Below are 20,435 nucleotides of genomic sequence, written 5' to 3' on the forward strand. Positions count from 1 at the left end.
TTTTAGAACTTTTCTGTTTTCGTGATTCGTAGTTGACGGTCCCTTTAAGGTCCTTTAATATGCATTCCGCACAGGCTATTTGGGACGACACTTTCCGCTTATACTGTTTAATAATCGCTAAAATTAGACTGCCTTTTAAAGATAAATACCATACCATAAAGTGGTCGGACCTTATTAGCCTGTGCGACTGCATAAGCTAATCGTTGATGACCTATTCGCACATGCACATGTCCGCCTGTCCGGTGCCCAGAGCGCGGCTCGTTACCATTTATTGTTAGTTGGAGCGGCATACATGCTTTAAAAACATAACATTACAATCCCACTTCCCCTCTCACTGCAGGCATATATCACGTGCCCCCTGGGCATCCAGATGGTCGGTTACTCCATGATATGTTTCGGCGTTTTTGGCTCCGCCAGCTCTTTCCTGTTCGGTCGCCTCGCCAAGTGGGTCGGACAGATCCCGTTTTTATTATTGGTGAGTTACACACCCGAGTTTATTTTAGTCGCGCTTTGGGGAAATTGGCTTAATGCATGTACGTATAGTATCGTCCCAGTTTCCGCAATAAAATGGACATTCGCTTATAAGAGACTTTATTTAAACGAAATATACCATAAGAGCGGAAAGTGTCGTCACTGGTTGCCTGTACGAACTGCACAAGATAATCTGAGACGACACTTTTCGCACATGCATTAAGACCCATTTTCCCAGAAAGATACTCATTTATACAATCCCCTTCCGCAATGACAGCTATTTCGTTTGTTGCAATGACTTGAGATTTTTTTTGCTTGCACAATACTGTCATTTCGTTATTGTTTTTTGTAGTGTCAAAATGTATGCTACTAATGTTTTCAACAGTCTGAGTTTTGTATTGCCCTAGTAAAGCGGCGCGGATATAAAATCGACATATGCTTACTTAATTGTGTCTTTTCCAGGGAACGTTTCTAGTGGTTTCTTTAAACCTCTGATTTCAGTGAAAAACTTTAGATTATACCAGAATTGCACAAAACATAATGGACATCACCATGCGGAAGTTGAATTAGATGAGATGATAAATGAGATATTTATTGAGTCCCAGGTTTTTGTTTGGACCGATTTTATAGCCGAAATTCGGCTATGTTCCCAATCCCAAAAAGTATACTTTTTCCCCAAAATTTGGCAAAAAATTCCCAATTTCCAAAAAAATGAAAACATAAATTTGTAACAAAAGTTTGTCAACATATTTGTTTTATTTTTTTTTGGAAAGAAGTGTCTAATGCGTATTTTATCTCAATTTTAATTCAATTTCATCTAACAAAGTATTTTTTGATTTTGTTCTTTTAATTTGAATGATTATAAAGAGTTATGTCAAATTTAGTATTTCCCTCATCAGTGGACTTTTCATGTGGATAAAAGGCTAATGAATTTATTTTCCCAATTTGATGAAAATGCCAATAAAATTCCCAATTCCAAAGCCATGGGCTATCTTCCCAAAAAGTAGGAAAAACCCTGTATTCTCATTAAGAAACACACAGGGTTTAGGCAACCCTCGGTTAAGGGCCGGGCTCGCACTAGGCCCGCACCTGATCCAAGGTAAGTGGGTTTTACTCATGCGGTAGCTTGATAGCTCTACCACATGACGTCACATCCGGCGATGGTGGATGATGAAGACTTAGGATGGTCATACCATATTTAATGACAAAAAATAATGTACGGCAATGCTCAACATATAATTAGTTTGCCTTCTGTGTCATTTATTTCCCTGACACTGTCAAGTTAACAAAAATACCTATCTTACCAGTATAGGTTTGCCGATACGTTTCGGATTGGACATGTTTTGTCAATGGTAAGTGGTTTATTTTCCAACTCCGTAAAAGTACACCACATTTTAAAAACCAAATTAAAACAGTCCGCACCAAGTTCGATTACGCATGCGCGAAATTTGAACGGAAGTTTTCAATTTCAGCCACGGTGCTGAACCTGGGCTGTCTGGTTGCCATGGTACATTGGGACCCGACGAAGGAACACCGCTACTTCCTGTTGGGACTGCTTGGAGTCTGGGGGTTCGCAGACGGCGTGTGGCAGTCGCAGACCAACAGTAATCTTTAGATCTTCCCCAAAGACACCAAGTACTGGTTTTAGGCCCAGGAAACGGACTCGAGAGCGTTTATATAAGCCTTAGGCTTTCGATGCAATCGAGCTAAAATAAATAGGTTTAAACTAAGACCAACAGTACGTTCACTTAGTGCTTTTTAAAAGCCGATTAGGCTTTGCTATGGAAAAACTGGGCTTTATGCATTTGCCTAAAATGTCGTCCAATATAAGCATGTGCCGTCCGAACAGGCTAATCATGGACGACGATTTGCCTTTATGGTATTTTTGGTTTAAATGAAGTCTCTTAGCAAAAATCCTGTTTAGGCGGAAATTGTCGTCCATGATTAATCTGTTCGGACTTCACATGCTAATCTGGGGCGACACTTTACGCCCATGCATAAAAACCCGTTTTCTCAGAGCGAGGCACAAGTATTTATCAAAAGACTGGCGTATTTGCTTTAGTCAACTACATATATATAATTTGCAAACATTTCACAATTAATTATCAAATCCTAAAAATCCGCACAAAGCGAAAACTGTTTTGCTATGGTATACTTAAACAGACAAATAGACAATTTTTGCTCGCGAAAACAATCACTACACAGCAATAAAAACATAACACATATTTCAATGAGATGGCACTCCAAGGAAAAGTGATAGATATACTTTAGTTTACTTACGGAGAATGTCGATGTGAATTTAATATTATGAATATTACTAGTACTGAAATAATACCAGCTCATGACAACTCATGACAACTGCACGTATATACACATAGTACATTTATTTCGCAATCAGCAGTCGTCAAACTCTTGATCAAAATATGGAATACTTAAAACGGTCTATGGTATACAAATATTTCAGTAATAAGAAATACCGGGTACCAACTAATTTCATTTTTTTGCTCCCTGCCTAGGTCTGATATCCGCGGTTTTCGCTGACCGCTACGAGAGCGCGTTCGGCTGCTGCCGCGTCTGGCAGGGTATTTCCGGTCTTATCGTGTTCCTGCTCTCCAGCGTCCTCTGTATGATCCATAAGGTCGCCTTCATCGCCAGCGCCTGCTCCCTCACCATCGCCTGTCTCATCGTGCTCGAGATCGTCGTGCGCAGGCGCAAAGCGCGAGCATCCGCAGAGACGAACTCCGCTGTCGAGATTCAAGTCAACGCTTAGGAACATGGCTTTTTGTTAGTGCAATCTGAGAGGAACAGATGTTATACAAATTCCTATCCACGGAAACTATCAAAAGAATGTTGGCATATTACGAAGCATATTCGTTTATCAACACCAGTGACAATATGTTAGTCAACAGATCTATCTGTATTTTTATTGATACAAAAAGGGTTTTGGCATATTTATAAAACCATATTCAGTTTACAATATCACTCTGGGTATGCATGTTCTTTGATAACAGATGGCACTTCGATACCAGATAACAACAAAAGCCACGCATGAGAGTTAAGTTCCTCAGGTTTTTTAAGTTATATCATAAATACTAGTTTTTTAGACAAGGCGCATGGTCGAGTTTATAAATGGTGTATCCTTTTTATATTGGAAAGAAAACAGCATGAACTGGATGAACAGTAAACATTTCAACATTATAAAACTACTTAGAAATATTTCAAGAAATTGTTTGATATTCCAGAATGTTGGGTAATCACTGCGCTTCAAAAACTGAAATTTTGATAGCATTCAATGAAATATAAACGAAGATAGAGCATGTTTTAATAGGTGTTATTCATGAAGTTGCGGATACTTTGATTCCCGATAAAAGGCACTTCGGATAACAGAGACTTTCAACAAATTGGACACTCTAATAGCCGAGTTTTATCTTCCACATGACATGCATTTATGTATATTAAGGCTATTCTTACCAAACATATTGAAGTACGAATCAATTTGAATTGTCAAGCAACACATTGGGAATCTATGCATAGCGTAATTACATACACATGTGAAATATAACCAATGGCGTTGTCGTTTTCAAAAATCTTATTACTATTCATTTATATAATTAATATTGTAAGTGCACATTTTAAATAAGATTCAAATGCTTATTTCTGCTTATATATTTATGTCACGAATATCCAAGTTCGTATGCAGAATGTTTTGTGTTTATATTAATAACAACGACGGGTTATGCACAACTTTGACACCACCATCGTGTGATTAAATCGACCGCCTGTACCATAATGGCTTTTTTTTTTATTTCATGGCATTGAGCTAAAAGTATAATTTAATTTCGAACTTGCATCGCTGCTGAAATTTAGCTCTTAGTAGTTTTAGCGAAGCGATGTTTCATATACGCTATCTAATATATAAGTAAATGGCCTTAGTACCTTCATTAGGACATTATTATACATGCTTTAGATCAGCCGTTTCGCTACAAAGAATGTAATTTAAAATTACGTAGTACATGAGGTTTAACAATTTTTAATTAACATCTTCGATATGTCTGATGAGTTACATTTTAAATGTAATTTAAAATTGTTTAAGCTTATGTACTATGCGAAGATCCAGCTGTTGTGTGACTCGAAAACTGGAAAATGTATGGTCATAAAGACTGTACTCATTAGGCATATCGAATTAGTTTCACGTATGGCTATCACATTTATACGAAATCATTATCATATTCAAAAGGGATAAGAACATGTTTCGGTAATTCGTTTTAAATTTACGTCAGTACATACATTTTTATTTATTGCCTGCTTACTACAACAGTATTCCACAGTGAATTCTGCATTGCTGATTCACTAGATAGAGTGTGTTTTATCTGGTAAAAAGTGTCGAGTAATCTGGAATCGAAGTGCCATTGTCTTTGAGATGATTGGTAAAACAAGTGTACATGAAAATCTGGCATCCGACTCTTAAAACATTTGAATTTCCTCAAATACGTTAGTTAACTAAAATTTAAAATGTTGTAACATTAATGGAAATTGATCTTTTATTTCGATTAGTTGGCACGTTCTTGCTTTATTTCCAAGTTTCTTTATTTTGTTGAAATACGTACTGATCATCGAATTCATAATGATTATCGATGAAATTTTATCTTTTTTATTATAATCCACTTTTTTCCTCGATTTTTTTACTCCGCAATACGAAGTACTATACCATCGATCAAACCATGTTACGTGTCTGAAAACCAAATGAACAGAACATAAATGCAAAAAGCTGAAGAACTCACCTCTCGCGCGTACCTTTGTTGTTATCTGGTATCGAAGTGCCATCTATTATCAAAGTATCCGCATACCCAGCGTGAATATTAACAGTTTTAAACTGTTGGTGCATGTAATGCATAGTATTTTTTAATTTAATTATTCTTTTTGTTGATTATGGATGCGATATTAATAAGGTGTCGCATTAATGTTTGTGTAGATCGTAAACGATCACATAACTACGACTCTACAGCAGTAATAAAACAATCAACTACAGTGCAAATGTTAATATATGAGTTTTAATAAGGGACACTTTAGTGAACGAAAGAACTTGCCTTATTGTCAACATTTTATAGGATTCTGACCTGTTGTTAGCCTCCTTTGAAAATTTACTTGGGATAATTCTACCTGCCCATTAATATGTTTTTATTGTTGTTGCGTATTTTTTGTATTTTAAATCGTTTAAGATTGTGCATTTAAGGTTGTGTATTATTATTATTTGTATTTTGTATGTATTTTATCCTGCAAGTACTTAAGTTCAGTCAGTATGAAGATCTGCATAACAATGTTTAAATTTTGTTTAACTGTTATTGTTTATAATTTTGTAAAAACCATGACAAAATCCTGTGTTTTTGAAGCTATGTGACTTTTGTTATAATCCACTTATTAATTTCTTCGGACTGTACTCGTAAGTGATCGTAAGTGATCGCACTTGTTGGTGAAACAGTCAGTTACAACTCGTGTTTTAAATTGGATTTCAAATAAGACTTGCTCAGGGGCGATTTTGTTTTCAAATTATACCAGTATGTTGTATTCTATATTGAAGAGCACTCTGGGGAAAAGGGCTTAATGTATCTGCTTTGCTAGTCGTCCATGGTTATCCTGTACAGCCCGCACAGGCTAATCGGTGATGACCATTCTGCTTGTATGGAAATGTTCATTCAGTCCTACATAAACAAGTAACCGTCGGAGACGGGTGATGCTCCCCAAAGTTTTTTTTGTCACAATATTGCACTATATATTCAGATAAAAGGAAACGTCTTGAGGGCACAGTAGTTGGAGGGACAATAATTTTTTATAGAAAATTGCAAAGGGCCATAACTCTGTGAAAAATCATTCGACCAGAACCCGCTGATAATATGCACATCTCCTCTTGGTAGTGAAGCTTCCCATAAAGTTTCATTGAATTCCGGTCATTAGTTGCTGAGAAATAGCCCGGACAAGAATTGCACTATATCTACAGTTAATGGAAAATTTCAAAGGGCCATAACTCTGAAAAATCATCCGACCACAACCCGCTGAAAATATGCACATCTCTTGGTAGTAAAACTTCCCATAAAGTTTCATTGAATTCCGGTCATTAGTTGCTAAGAAATAGCCCTCACAAAAATTGTGCACAGACGGACGGACAGACGAAGCGGTGACTATATGCTCCCCCAAAATAAATTTTTGGGGAGCATAACAAAAGTCCGGTCTAGGTGGAAATTGTCGATTCAGATTAGACTTTGCAGAATGTACAGGCTTTTTTGGGACGAAACTTTATACACGGGTTTCACAGAGAACGGCTCTTATTATCATCGTCACTATGTCATGCATCATGTTAACCATTAACGCTAGTCAATCATTTGTAGCTTCTTTTGAGATCTTCATGTGAATTTTTTATCAATTTTGTGCTATGTACATAAGAATTGCATAAAAATCGCAGTTATTTCCATAATTGCGCAAACTACATTTTTGGTCATCAATTGATGTTTTAACGGCACTGAATGTGTATTGTTTCTTACAAAACTGTTTGTCATGTAGTACCCATATTATTTGTAGCATGGGTTATGTTATGCACTGTATTGCGTGGAAAACATCATTTGTATGCAAAATGAAATTATCAAACAACTTATAATGTCTGCAATCCTTTGGCATATTTAAGATTCACATCCATTATGTTCTTGTCTCATATTAAGGATTTGCGGTAGCTGCCATTATTTTCAATATTATATAAATGTTCCCAAGTGGCTGTAACACAGCTGTTAAGTGGGTTCATACGGAAACACCGGGTATTAATAGTTATGTCCTCGGATCGGATGATCGGGGGTATATTGTTTTTGGCCTGTTTGTCTGTCTGTCGGTCTGTCATTCTGTGTAAACTTTGCAATAACTTTTGCCACGTTGGAGATAGCAACATGATATTTGGCATGCATGTGTACCTCATGGAGCTGCACATTTTGAGTGGTGGAAGTTCAAGGTCATCATTCAAAGTCAAAGGAAAAATATATGGTTTCAAATCGGTGCAGTAGGGGGCATTGTTTCTGACAAACACATCTCTTGTTTTATTTTATATTTTGAAAATGTCTTTGTATACAGTATTCGTTGTTCGTGCCTGTATCTACTGAATACATGTACATTTATTTTCATTTAATGAAAAATGCCGTAGCCCGTAGATCTGCATTTTAACTATTTAAACATTAAGCATAATATATTTAAATGCTCATATTTTAATTACCTGTAATTTTCAAGGTACTGTATTTTTCCAAAACTGTTTTGTTCTGACCTTGGTTTTGACCGTATTCAATTGACAATGCAATGTTGGAGAACTTTCCAGGAATGAATGCATCCTAATATTGTAATCGGCTCATTTGAGAGAAATCCCACAAAACATCGGCTACATCTCTGCATCATTTTCTAAATGAATGAGTATAGCATATACACTGTTCATTGGTGTGAAACCCATCCATTATGTGCAAATATTCAAATTTGGCCTAGTTGAGTATTGGACTAAACGTGTCCGCATCGGCATTATGCGAAGAATAAAATAAGAAGAATAACGTTACTTATATGATTGTTGTTCTATGTTGCCCCATTGTGATATTCAAAAATAAATTCTCTGTCTCATAATGCATGTTTAGGTTATGTTGATGGTGCGAAAATACGACATAAACCTGTAGGTGTTCTATGATTTCTCTACAAAGAATGAGTTGTTAAAGACTTTAACAAAAAAAAAACGATATAGTATGTCATGAATTAAGACAATGGTATCGGCATACATACGTTCATTATTGCCTTAAGTGGCTTACAATGGACGAGTCTCCAGACAGACAGACAGACAGACCGAAAAAGCGCTGATCCTGCAATGCTGCGACATGGACAGTACTTGCATATCACAGAATTGCACGTTAATAATCATTGATGAATTCATACTTTACAATGTTTGAATGTTTACATATTATTTCTTGTTATGCATTGAACTTTGTTGTTATACATACACTGACCATAGACACGTGATTTATTGTATATGCTAGACATGTGTTATTTTACATGTTAATGAGTATTTTGTGCGTTTCACTTGCTAATAAATTGTCGCATCTATGTATGCTTTCTGTTTTTGTAATCACAGACGGTTTGGTTTCATCTTATATGCACGCATCTAATATTTAGGTAATAACGACTTTTTTACGATAAATATGCACTTGTGTCGTATGTTTATTCGTATATTGAAAACCGATCGAAAGTCACTTAAGTTTGACTGACAATACATAACCCATTAATTAATGAGGCCATTTTTATGCCCCCCCCCCCATATACATGGGGGACATATTGTTTTTGCCCTGTCTGTTGGTTTGTTGCTTTGTGTGTTTGTCTGCGTCAAACGTTAACATTTGCCATAACTTTTGAAAAATTGAAGATAGAAACTTCATTTTTGGCATGCATGTGTATTTCATGGAGCTGCACATTTAGAGTGGTGAAAGGTCAAGGTCATCCTTCAAGGTCAAAGGTCAAATATATGGGGACATAGTGTTTCACAAACATATCTTGTTTATGTATTTTTAATTTTTATTCAAAGAATTTCCAGATGGCCAATTGTCCATGTAGACACATATAAGTTCATGCAATATGATAACAACATTTATAAATATATATATACATGTATGTACATAATTAAAACAGGGATTTAAATTTCGACTTAGTGACGTAACAAAACATTCAAAATAAGAAATGCATACGTAATATCAATAAACAGATAACAATAGCAAATACATATTAACCCTTCCAATATCGACAAGAAACATATGTTATTACGCGGGAACGTTGCTCCTGAATAACAGCTGTTGAATGGGAGTCTATACAACAAATAAAACAAAGAGGCCGATTGCATTCAAACGATCTTGAGAAGCCTCGTTACGTATATTTGTATATTACTATTTTTTATGAGAGCATTAAACCTTTTACAGTCGACCGGAAACAAATATAATTATGACCAAAGCGAGTCCCGGCTTACCCATTAGGCAGAGTAGGCCACTTTCTATGGGCCCGCGACTTTTAGGGGCCCCATGAGACCGTGGTTAATAATTGGGTTACTTACTTACTGAGCCTAATCTAATTACTTGAGCAAGCAAATTATTTGTATATCACTGTTATGATGCATGGCACTGGAAGCCTTATTGAAACGAGTAAAATCAACTGGGCACTGGCGTTCTAGTAGGCACTAGTTCGACTAGGAACCTGGGGCGGGGCACCGAAAGTTTCACTGCCTATTAGTCTCCGTCGCTAATCCGACACTGACCATAGAACCAATATGTTCGTTTTTAAATTGTGTTTATTTGGTTGGTCTATTTAACCCATGTATGCCTAGCGTCTAGAAAAAAAGGCCTTGGCAAACAGCGTAGACCCAGATGAGACGCCGCATGATGCGGCGTCTCATCGGGGTCTGCGCTGTTTGCTTAAATGAATTTCTGTAAGAAATATTCTATATATAGGAATGAATATACTAGGCATCCCTAATTTTGGAAATAACTTGATCCAATTTAGAAGGATGGGAGAGTATATTAGGCATAAATGGGTAAAATTGTGTCTATTTGGATCGTCTATTTAATGATAAATTATAATAGCAATAGTAAACCGTAGATATACGAGCCTATCTCTTGAAAATGGGGCTTTATATATGTTGATAAAGTGTCGTCCCATATTAGCCTGTGCAGTATGCACAGGCTATTTAGGGATAACACTTTCCGCTTTTTTCGTTCAAAGCATGTCTCTGTTTAGTGAAAATCCAGTTTCATCGAAAAGTGTCGTCCCAGATTACACTGTGCGGACTGAACAGGCTGATCTGGGACGACACTTCATACACATAAATTAAGCCATTTTGTCCAAAGTGAGGCTCGTATATTTGTTTTAAAGCAGAATAGTCAAAATGTTATCAGTGTTGCATTATTAAAATATATAACCAAGTTAATTGTTACTTACTTGGAAACAAACATAAAAATGAATATTTGAAAGCGAATATCTAATCGAATAGATTATCATCAACCATATTGGACTGTATATACAACCGTTGAAGAGTTCAACAATACAAATCTAGGTGAAAAACAAATTAAGCAATTAAAGGTCGTCGATGGAAACGCGTATCGTCTTCCGGTTGAGCTCTTTCCGGGTGGCCTCGTCCCCGGTCGCCTTCATGAGGTCTCTGCGTTCCTCGCGAAGTCCTTTCCAGATGTCAATGCCTGTGAGGTCACAGTGTTGGTGGATGCCGGGGTCTCCTCCGTGCTTCCTGATTGTGTTCTCAAGCATCTGAACGTTTGCCTTGGAGAGGCGGAGGTACCTGCACTGGAGTACCTGAATAAGGGGCGGGCATGAGGCGCTATTCACGAAGTAGCTTAAGTTATATCCATAATTGGTTATCTGTGACTCGCTGTATCATTACGTCGGAATCATAAGAAATTGACTGCCTGCATAGAATTAAAAATGACACAGATATTAAACTGAACACTGAAAAAAATAAAAATATGAATGGACCGTGGTATGTGAAAAGGGGTTAAATGCGTGTGCGTTCAATGTCGTCCCATATTAGCTAGTGCAGCCTGCACAGGCTAATCAGGGACGACACTTTCTGCCTAAACTGAATTTGTGCTTAGAAGAGACTTTCTTTAAAGGGGCCTTTTCACAGATTTTGGCATTTTTTAACTTATTCATTAAATGCTTTATATTGATAAATGTAAACATTGGATCGTAAAAGCTCTAGTAAAAAATCAAGAATAAAATTTAAAAAAGGAAAAGAACATTGCCCGGAGCAGGTTACGATCCAGTGACCCCTGGAGTCCTGCCAGAGTCCTGAAGTAAAAACGCTTTAGCCTACTGAGCTATTCCGCCGAGTACACATATTTGACGTATTTTATACCTCATATAAGCAATCTTCGTAGTTTCACAAAATTTAACGACAAAAACAGAACTCTCCGAATTATTCAATCGTTTCGCGTTGCAACGCTTTATAATTTTTAGGTTTTAAAATCGTCAAAAGATGCATATAATGGCTATATTAGACCATGGTAAATGTTCAGTATTACTGTTTCCTCACAAATATCATAACTAAAACGAAAATGTGCGAATCTGAAACAACTTTTTTCAATTTTGTCAATTTACCAAAGCGTGAAAAAATCCCTTTAAACGAAAAATATCATAAAAGCGGAAAGTGTCGTCCCTAATAAACCTGCGCATTAAAACCATTTTCACTGAGCACGGCCAAAATGTATAATTATTATATAATAAAAGTCAAGAGTAAACGCGTATTAATCTTCTAAGCTTGTTTATACATTTAACCCATTTATGCCCAGTGGACTCTCCCATCCTTCTAAATTGGATCAATTTATTTCCAAAATTAGGGATGAGTTGTATATTTATTTCTATACATGTACTTAGAATATTTCTTACAGAAATTCCTTTAAGCTGACATCGTAGACCCTGATGAGACGCCGCATCATGCGGCGTCTCATCTGGGTCTACGCTGTTTGCCAAGGCCTTTTTTCTTGACGCTTAGCATAAATGGGTTAATTTGTTTTTTAATCTGTACGTCATAAGTTAAGCTTTATAAATAACTAGATTCATGCGAATGTTTGCTTTTGTTTAAAACAGTTTGTGTTAAGATACAAACACGATTAATTACTTTTTAGACAATACAAAATAATATATATTGTAAGTTCAAAACTTCGACTATTTAATGTATTTCTATGTAAGTAAATATTGCAAGCACCTCGTGTAATATTCTTAGTGAAGATCTATTAAGTAAATACTGCAAGCGCCTTATGTACGGTAATATGCTTTGCGAAGCTCTGTTAGTTTAATTCCGCACGCATCTTAATTGATAAAACCAAATAATAATATTTGTATCACTTATTTGAAGATTATGACATGATTTTTGTTCCGTGTGCAGATTGTCTTTTGTCATGAGAGGGGATTCAAAAAGATTTCATTTAGTATAATATATAATGGTTTGCTAAATGTTGTCTTTTCTAAACGAAACTCTATTTAAGGCAGAAAATGTCGTCCCAGATTAGAATGTAAAGTTGATGAACCTTTACGCACGGGCATTAAGCCCAGTTGTAAAAATGAGGATACTGACGAGGTTAATATGGTCCAACACCACGGTGACAATGTCAGCAAACGTACCTTCTCTGCCTCTAGTCCCTCTTGTTCCCAGATGAGCAGTCCCAATGCCGTCTCTAGCTGGTCTATCAGCTTCCTCTGCGCGCGCTTAGAGCACACGTCATGGCGGTAGTGGTCATCCGAGGAGGGCTTCCTGTGGGAGGCGAACACAGGTCAGGAACTATCAGCATGAACTATCCTAAGTTTGTCTTAAATTAGATTGTCTTAGACACAGAAAACGCACCACTTCCCTGATATATTTCGCCTTAATAGGATTTTTTTACAGTTTTTTTATATTAAGAATAGTTATAAGCTAAAGCTCGATTATTATGTCAAAAGCCTTCAGAGGAAAAAAAAGTAGTCTGTGTCTTATGAGAGATCTTCAAAACGATCACCGTGATGGAATCGAACAGCGGACCTTCCGGTCGTAAGGCGGATAACATAATCCCGGCTCTTTGAAAGGGGACTTAAATGCATATGTATTAGAGTCGTCCCAGACTAGCCTGTGTTGTCCGCACATGATAACCAGGGACGACACTTTATTCTTACACTGGATTTTCGTATAAAACAGACTTGTATTCACATGAAAATTCACATACAGGTAAAAAAATCGTCACTTCCAATATGAGGACACAAACGGATGGCTATAGCTAAATGAGCAATACTGGATGAATTATTCTATTTAAAATGAACCTTGCTCTGGAACTCGATGGCTTAATGCATGTGCGTAAAGTAAAGTCCGCACAGGCTCATTAGGAATGACACTTACCGCTTTTATGGTATTTTTCGTTAAATGGATGTTTCTACTTAACGAAAACACAGTTTTAGCTGAAAGTGTCATTCCCGATTAGCTTGTGCGAACTGCACAGCCTTATCTGGAACGAGACTTTACGCACATGCATTAAGCCCCTGTTTCCCATAGCGAGGCCCCAATTTAACTTAAGCTTTCTCACCTGGCTGTGTAGAGTCGGGCGTTATTCAGGATGTTCTCCAACTTCTTAAGCACGACCATGTCGAGAGGGGAGTCGGGATCGCAGTGGCGTCGAGACTGGGGGAGAAGGGAGGGTTAGACTATTAGTAACAACGTAATCATCATCATAATCATCATCATCATAATCATCATCATCTTCATCTTCATCATCATCATCATAATCATCATCATCATCATCATCATCATCATCATCATCATCATCATCATCATCATCATCATCATCATCATCATCATCATCATCACTATCATCATCATCATCATCATCATCATCATCATCATCATCATCATCATCATCATCATCATCATCATCATCACCACTACCACCACCACCATCATCATCATCATCATCATCTTCATCATTGTCATCATCGTCATCATCGTCGTTTTCGTCGTCGTCGTCATTATTCTCAATTTTACTATTTCAGAATTCACCATCCTGTCACTTAAGTCCAGTCGTTTGTCAGTGAAACCTGAGGAAATGTATTTTTTACGAAAGTCAATACCAAAAAAATCGAGTGAAGAAGCAATTCCCCAACACAGTATGGTTTATTTACAAATTTATTAAACAGCCATGTTAGGAGGAATGTTTGGACAATATTGAACTTTCGCACATAACATACCGGTACATATATTTGTATCTATCCACTATGACTCCACGTACCTTGGGCCCGCGGGTAAAGCTGAGGCGGCGATCGCCCATTGGGAGCGTGTTGTCGACGCATTGCACCGTCTGAATGGCCAGGCTGTACAGCTGATTGAGCCGGTGGTTGTCCTCGGTGGCGGCGACGGCGTCCGCTTTGATCGATATCCGCCGGGATGAGTCGCGCCTTTCCTCGAGACACGACGTTCGACTTTTGTCGTCAGACATATCTGAAGAAACGTTCTTTATGAACAATAATCGTTTAATTTGCTATTTAATTTAATTATATGAATCTATTTAAAAAATACGGTTAAAAAAGGTAAGTTTCCGCCATTTGTGATCGCCTTTCAAACTTTGCCTCACGCCCTAAGCTTGTTCAAACGAATTTAAAGTTCATTAAGGAATGTAAATGGAACAGTATGTTTTCGTATGAATTGAAATTCGCCCATTTTAGCGTTGATGTGCGATCAAGTAGGTCGTATACGTCTCGTACACTCGTTTACATTTAACTTGTAACGTTTATAAAATATGAACATGCAATTATCAATCTTTAAAAAATATATAAAAATGACCTGGAGTGGTCTGATGCTTGTTTAACTTTGTTCAATGACACTTCATTAAAAATATAAATGCCATACTGATCTCGTTTGGAACGTAAGACATTCCGGTGACACGTAGTTCACAACGGGCACATTAAGCGACCTTTGCCTACCTGGCGAATCCACCAATGGATATTGTACACTTTTGCGGCGACCGGAAACCACAGGTAGACTCTCCCGTCGTCCAAAGTCCGGTTTCATGCTTCGCCGATGACAGAAATACGTTGGTGCACTTGATCGTCGGCCTTGTTCGATCGTCTTACTCTCCCGGCGGTCGCATGGTGGGAAATCTTGGGGCAAGGAATGCGTCTGCTTACAGGGTTTCCCGGTTCGAGGAAACGTCATATCCGCGGTTTCTATAAAGACTAAAAATCAGCAAGCTTGAATGTCACAGAGTGTTTTTTAAGTACAAAATCAAAATTCTGAGAATGTATTTTATCGATATTATATTTATAGATCTTCATTTAGCAAAATTTGTATGATGCGTCTTTTCGCTAGTTTCTATCTGTCATGAACGGTTATTAATTCCTATATATACATAAAATTACGTAGACGATTAATCTCTCCTTCTTAACCTGGTTACAATTTATTTAAAAAAAATGAGAAAGGCGTGAAATTAGTTTAATAGAATGGATTATACAATTATAACAAACGGATGATCCAGAAATAGTAATCTCTCAAACTGTGAACAAATAGTCAGATCAGCTCAATAATTGACAATAATTGATAATCTGAATATTTGTTTGCCAGTATTTCATGTTTTTCACATAATGTTACTCATTTTAATGTATTCGGGCGTCATGTTGTCACATTGTGGACGATATATTTTTTCTTTGCACCATAAATTTACTTGTACGTGTGTTTTCATGAATTTGAAATATATTCTTCAAGGATGTAATCAGTTGTGAATTATAATTACATACTATAAAATGAGTTTTATTCGTGGTACATTAATTTTATAAACCACGAACCAACAAAAACATCTAAAATTAATGTACCACGAATAAAACATCCAGATTATCAATTATTGTTCGAACACTTGTATTGAGCTGATCTGACTATTTGTTTGAGAGATTACTATTTCACTCTAACTTTAATACGCTACCAATATTTAGAGCTAGGCCCCAACAGTATACTCTCCTATCCATCTAAATTGGATCAAGTTATTTCCAAAATTAGGGGTGCCTAGTATATTCATTTCTATATTTAGAATATTTCTTACAAAAATTCATTTAAGCAAATGGACAATGGGCCATCTGGAAATGCTTTAAATAAAAATTATAAGTAAATAAACAAGATGTGTTTACACTATGTGAAACACTATGTCCCCATATATTTGACCTTTGACCTTGAAGGATGACCTTGACCTTTCACCACTCAAAATGTGCAGCTCCATGAGATACACATGCATGCCAAATATCAAGTTGCCATATTTAATATTGCAAAAGTGTACATTAAATGAGCGATTTTGACCCATATATTTGACATTTGACATTGAAGAATGGCCTTGACCTTGACCTTTCACCACTCAAAATGTGCAGCTCCATGAGATACACATGAATGCCAAATGAAGTTTCTATCTTCAATTTTTCAAAAGTTATGGCAAATGTTAAAGTCTGACGCAAACAAACACACAAAGCAACAAACCAACAGACAGGACAAAAACAATATGTCCCCCACTTTAGTGTGTGTGTGTGTGGGGGGGGGGGACAGAAAAATGGCCTCATTAATTCATGGGTTATGTATTGTCAGTCAAACTTAAGTGACTTTCGATCGGTTTTCAATATACGAATTAACATACGACACAAGTGCATATTTATCGTAAACAAGTCGTTTACACCTAAATATTAGATGCGTGCATATAAGATGAAACCAAACAATCTGTGGTTACAAAAACAGAAAGCATACATAGATGCGACAATTTATTAGCAAGTGAAACGCACAAAATACTCATTAACATGTAAAATAACACATGTCTATCATATACAATAAATCATGTGTCTATGTTCAGTGTATGTATAACAACAAAGTTCAATGCATAACAAAAAATAATATGTAAACATTCAAACATTGTAAAGTATGAATTCATCAATGATTATTAACGTTCAATTCTGTGATATGCAAGTACTGTCCATGTCGCAGCATTGCAGGATCAGCGCTTTTTCCGTCTGTCTGTCTGTCTGGAGACTCGTCCATTGTAAGCCACTTAAGGCAATAATGAACGTGTGTATGCTGATACCATTGCCTTAATTCATGACATACTATATCGTTTTTTTTTGTTAAAGTCTTTAAAGGGATCTTTTCACGCTTTGGTAAATTGACAAAATTGAAAAAAGTTGTTTCAGATTCGTAAGTTTTCGTTTTAGTTATGATATTTGTGAGGAAACAGTAATACTGAACATTAACCATACTCTAATATAGCCATTATATGCATCTTTTGACGATTTTAAAACCTAAAAATTATAAAGCGTTGCAACGCGAAACAATTGAATAATTTGGAGAGTTCTGTTTTTGTCGTTAAATTTTGTGAAACTACGAAGATTGCTTATATAAGGTATAAAATACGTCATTAATGTGTATTCGGCGGAATAGCTCAATAGGCTAAAGCGTTTTTACTTCAGGACTCTGGCAGAACTCCAGGGGTCACTGGTTCGAAACCTGCTCCGGGCAATGTTCTTTTCCTTTTTAAATTTTTTTCTTGATTTTTTACTGGGGCTTTTATGATCCAATGTTTACATTTATCAATATAAAGCATTTAATGAATAAGTTAAAAAAATGCCAAAATCTGTGAAAAGGCCCCTTTAACAACTCATTCTTTGTAGAGAAATCATAGAACACCAATGGGGCAACATAGAACAACAATCATATAAGTAACGTTATTCTTCTTATTTTATTCTTCGCATAATGCCGATACGGACACGTTTAGTCCAATACTCAACTAGGCCAAATTGTAATATTTGCACATAATGGATGGGTTTCACACCAATGAACAGTGTACATGCTATACCCATTCATTTAGAAAAGGATGCAGAGATGTAGCCGATGTTTTGTGGGATTTCTCTCAAATGAGCCGATTACAATATTAGGATTCATTCATTCCGGGAAAGTTCTCCAACATTGCATTGTCAATTGAATAGGATCAAAACCAAGGTTAGAACAAAACAGTTTTGGAGAAATACAGTACCTAGAAAATTACAGGTAATTATAATATGAGCATTTAAATATATTATGCTTAATGTTTAAATAGTAAAAATGCAGATCTACGGGCTACGGCATTTTTCATTAAATGAAAATAAATGTACATGTATACAGTAGATACAGGCACGAACAACGAATACTGTATACAAAGACATTTTAAAATATAAAATAAAACAAGAGATGTGTTTGTCAGAAACAATGCCCCCTACTGTACCGCTTTGAAGCCATATATTTTTCCTTTGACTTTGAAGGATGATCTTGAACTTCCACCACTCAAAATGTGCAGCTCCATGAGGTACACATGCATGCCAAATATCATGTTGCTATCAAAAAAGCCTGAACATTCTGCAAAGTCTAATCTGAATCGACAATTTCCACCTAGACCGGACTTTTGTTATGCTCCCCCAAAATAAATATTGGGGGAAGCATATAGTCGCCACTTCGTCTGTCCGTCCGTGTGTCCGTCCGTCCGTCCGTGCACAATTTTTGTCAGGGCTATTTCTCAGCAACTAACGACCGGAATTCAATGAAACTTTATGGGAAGCTTCACTACCAAGTGGAGATGTGCATATTTTCAGCGGGTTGTGGTCGGATGATTTTTCACAGAGTTATTGCCCTTCGAAATTTTCCATTAACTGTAGATATAGTGCAATTCTTGTCCGGGCTATTTCTCAGCAACTAATGACCGGAATTCAATGAAACTTTATGGGAAGCTTCACTACCAAGAGGAGATCTGCATATTATCAGCGGGTTCTGGTCGAATGATTTTTCACAGAGTTATAGCCCTTTGAAATTTTCTATAAAACAATAATTGTCCCTCCAACTACTGTGCCCTCAAGGCGTTTCCTTTTATCTGAATATATAGTGCAATATTGTGACAAAAAACATTTGGGGAGCGTCACCCGTCTCCGAAGGTTTCTTGTTTATGTAGGACTAAATGAACATGTCCATACAAGCAGAGTGGTCATCACCGATTAGCCTGTGCGGGCTGTACAGGATAACCATGGACGACACGCAAAGCAAATACATTAAGCCCTTTTTCCACAGAGTGCTCTTCAATATTGAATACAGCATACTGGTATAATTTGAAAACAAAATCGCCCCTGAGCCAGTCTTATTTGAAATCCAATTTCAAACACGAGTTGTAATTGACTGTTTCACCAACATGTACGATCACTTACGATCACTTACGAGTACAGTCCGAAGAAATTAATAAGTGGATTGTAACAAAAGTCACATCGCTTCAAAAACACAGGACCTTGACATGGATTTTACAAAATTATAAACAATAACCTTTAAACGAAATTTAAACATTGTTATGCAGATCTTCATACTGACTGAACTTAAGTTAAGTACTTGCAGGATAAAATACATAAACAATACAAATAATAATAATACACAACCTTAAATGCACAATCTTAAACGATTTAAAATACAAAAAATACGCAACCACAATAAAAACATATTAATGGGCAGGTAGAATTATCCCAAGTAAACTTTCAAAGGAGGCTAACAACAGGTCAGAATCCGATAAAATGTTGACAATAAGGCAAGTTCTTTCGTTCACTAAAGTGTCCCTTATTAAAACTCATAAATTAACATTTGCACTGTAGTTGATTGTTTTATTACTTCTGTAGAGTCGTAGTTATGTGATCGTTTACGAACTACACAAACATTAATGCGACACCTTATTAATATCGCATCCATAATCAACAAAAAGAATAATTAAACTAAAATATACTATGCATTACATGCACCAACAGTTTAAAACTGTTAATATTCACGCTGGGTATGCGGATACTTTGATAATAGATGGCACTTCGATACTAGATAGCAACAAAGGTACGCGCGAGAGGTGAGTTCTTCAGCTTTTTTGCATTTATGTTCTGTTCATTTGGTTTTCAGACACGTAACATGGTTTGGTCGATTAATGGTATAGTACTTCGTATTGCGGTGTAAACAAATCGAGGACAAAAACAGTGGATTATAATAAAAAAGATAACATTTCATCGATAATCATTATGAATTCGATGATCAGTACGTATTTCAACAAAATAAAAATACTTGGAAATAAAGCAAGAACGTGCCAACTAATAGAAATAAAAGATCAATATGTCTATTGATGTTACAACATTTTAAATTTTAGTTAACTAACGTATTTGAGGAAATTCAAATGTTTTAAGAGTCGGATGCCAAATTTTCATGGACACTTGTTTTACCGATCATCTCAAAGACAATGGCACTTCGATTCCAGATTACTCGACACTTTTTACCAGATAAAACACACTCTATCTAGTGAATCAGAAATGCAGAATTCGCTGTGGAAACTGTTATAGTAAGCAGGCAATAAATAAAAATGTATGTACTGACGTAAATT

The 20,435-nt window shown here is 36.4% G+C and overlaps 2 protein-coding genes across 2 annotated transcripts; one reads left to right on the top strand and one right to left on the bottom strand.

The window, feature by feature from the left end:
• Positions 1-1,910: 1,910 nt before the first annotated feature.
• On the top strand, positions 1,911-8,583 carry LOC127844620 (protein unc-93 homolog A-like). The gene is made up of 2 exons (XM_052375019.1): positions 1,911-2,075; positions 2,988-8,583. The coding sequence occupies exons 1-2, from the start codon at positions 1,976-1,978 to the stop codon at positions 3,239-3,241; spliced, it is 354 nt and encodes a 117-aa protein (XP_052230979.1). The 5' UTR covers positions 1,911-1,975; the 3' UTR covers positions 3,242-8,583.
• Positions 8,584-9,044: 461 nt separating this feature from the next.
• LOC127845558 (uncharacterized) lies at positions 9,045-13,674 on the bottom strand. The gene is made up of 3 exons (XM_052376575.1): positions 13,584-13,674; positions 12,655-12,784; positions 9,045-10,827 (listed from the first exon to the last, which is right to left on the bottom strand). Exons 1-3 carry the CDS (start codon positions 13,640-13,642, stop codon positions 10,594-10,596), a joined length of 423 nt encoding a protein of 140 aa, XP_052232535.1. The 5' UTR covers positions 13,643-13,674; the 3' UTR covers positions 9,045-10,593.
• Between the last annotated feature and the right edge of the window lie 6,761 nt (positions 13,675-20,435).

This window comes from Dreissena polymorpha, chromosome 9 (genome assembly GCF_020536995.1).
Source record: "Dreissena polymorpha isolate Duluth1 chromosome 9, UMN_Dpol_1.0, whole genome shotgun sequence".
Classification (NCBI taxonomy): domain Eukaryota; kingdom Metazoa; phylum Mollusca; class Bivalvia; order Myida; family Dreissenidae; genus Dreissena; species Dreissena polymorpha.

Coding starts and splice junctions, on each gene's coding strand:
- LOC127844620 (XM_052375019.1), top strand. CDS start 1,976: ATGGTACATTGGGACCCGACGAAGGAACACCGCTACTTCCTGTTGGGA. Junction 2,076..2,987: donor GTGGCAGTCGCAGACCAACA/GTAATCTTTAGA, acceptor CTCCCTGCCTAG/GTCTGATATCCGCGGTTTTC.
- LOC127845558 (XM_052376575.1), bottom strand. CDS start 13,642: ATGGTCGTGCTTAAGAAGTTGGAGAACATCCTGAATAACGCCCGACTC. Junction 12,785..13,583: donor GCCCGACTCTACACAGCCAG/GTGAGAAAGCTT, acceptor CGCCTCCCACAG/GAAGCCCTCCTCGGATGACC. Junction 10,828..12,654: donor AGGGACTAGAGGCAGAGAAG/GTACGTTTGCTG, acceptor CCCCTTATTCAG/GTACTCCAGTGCAGGTACCT.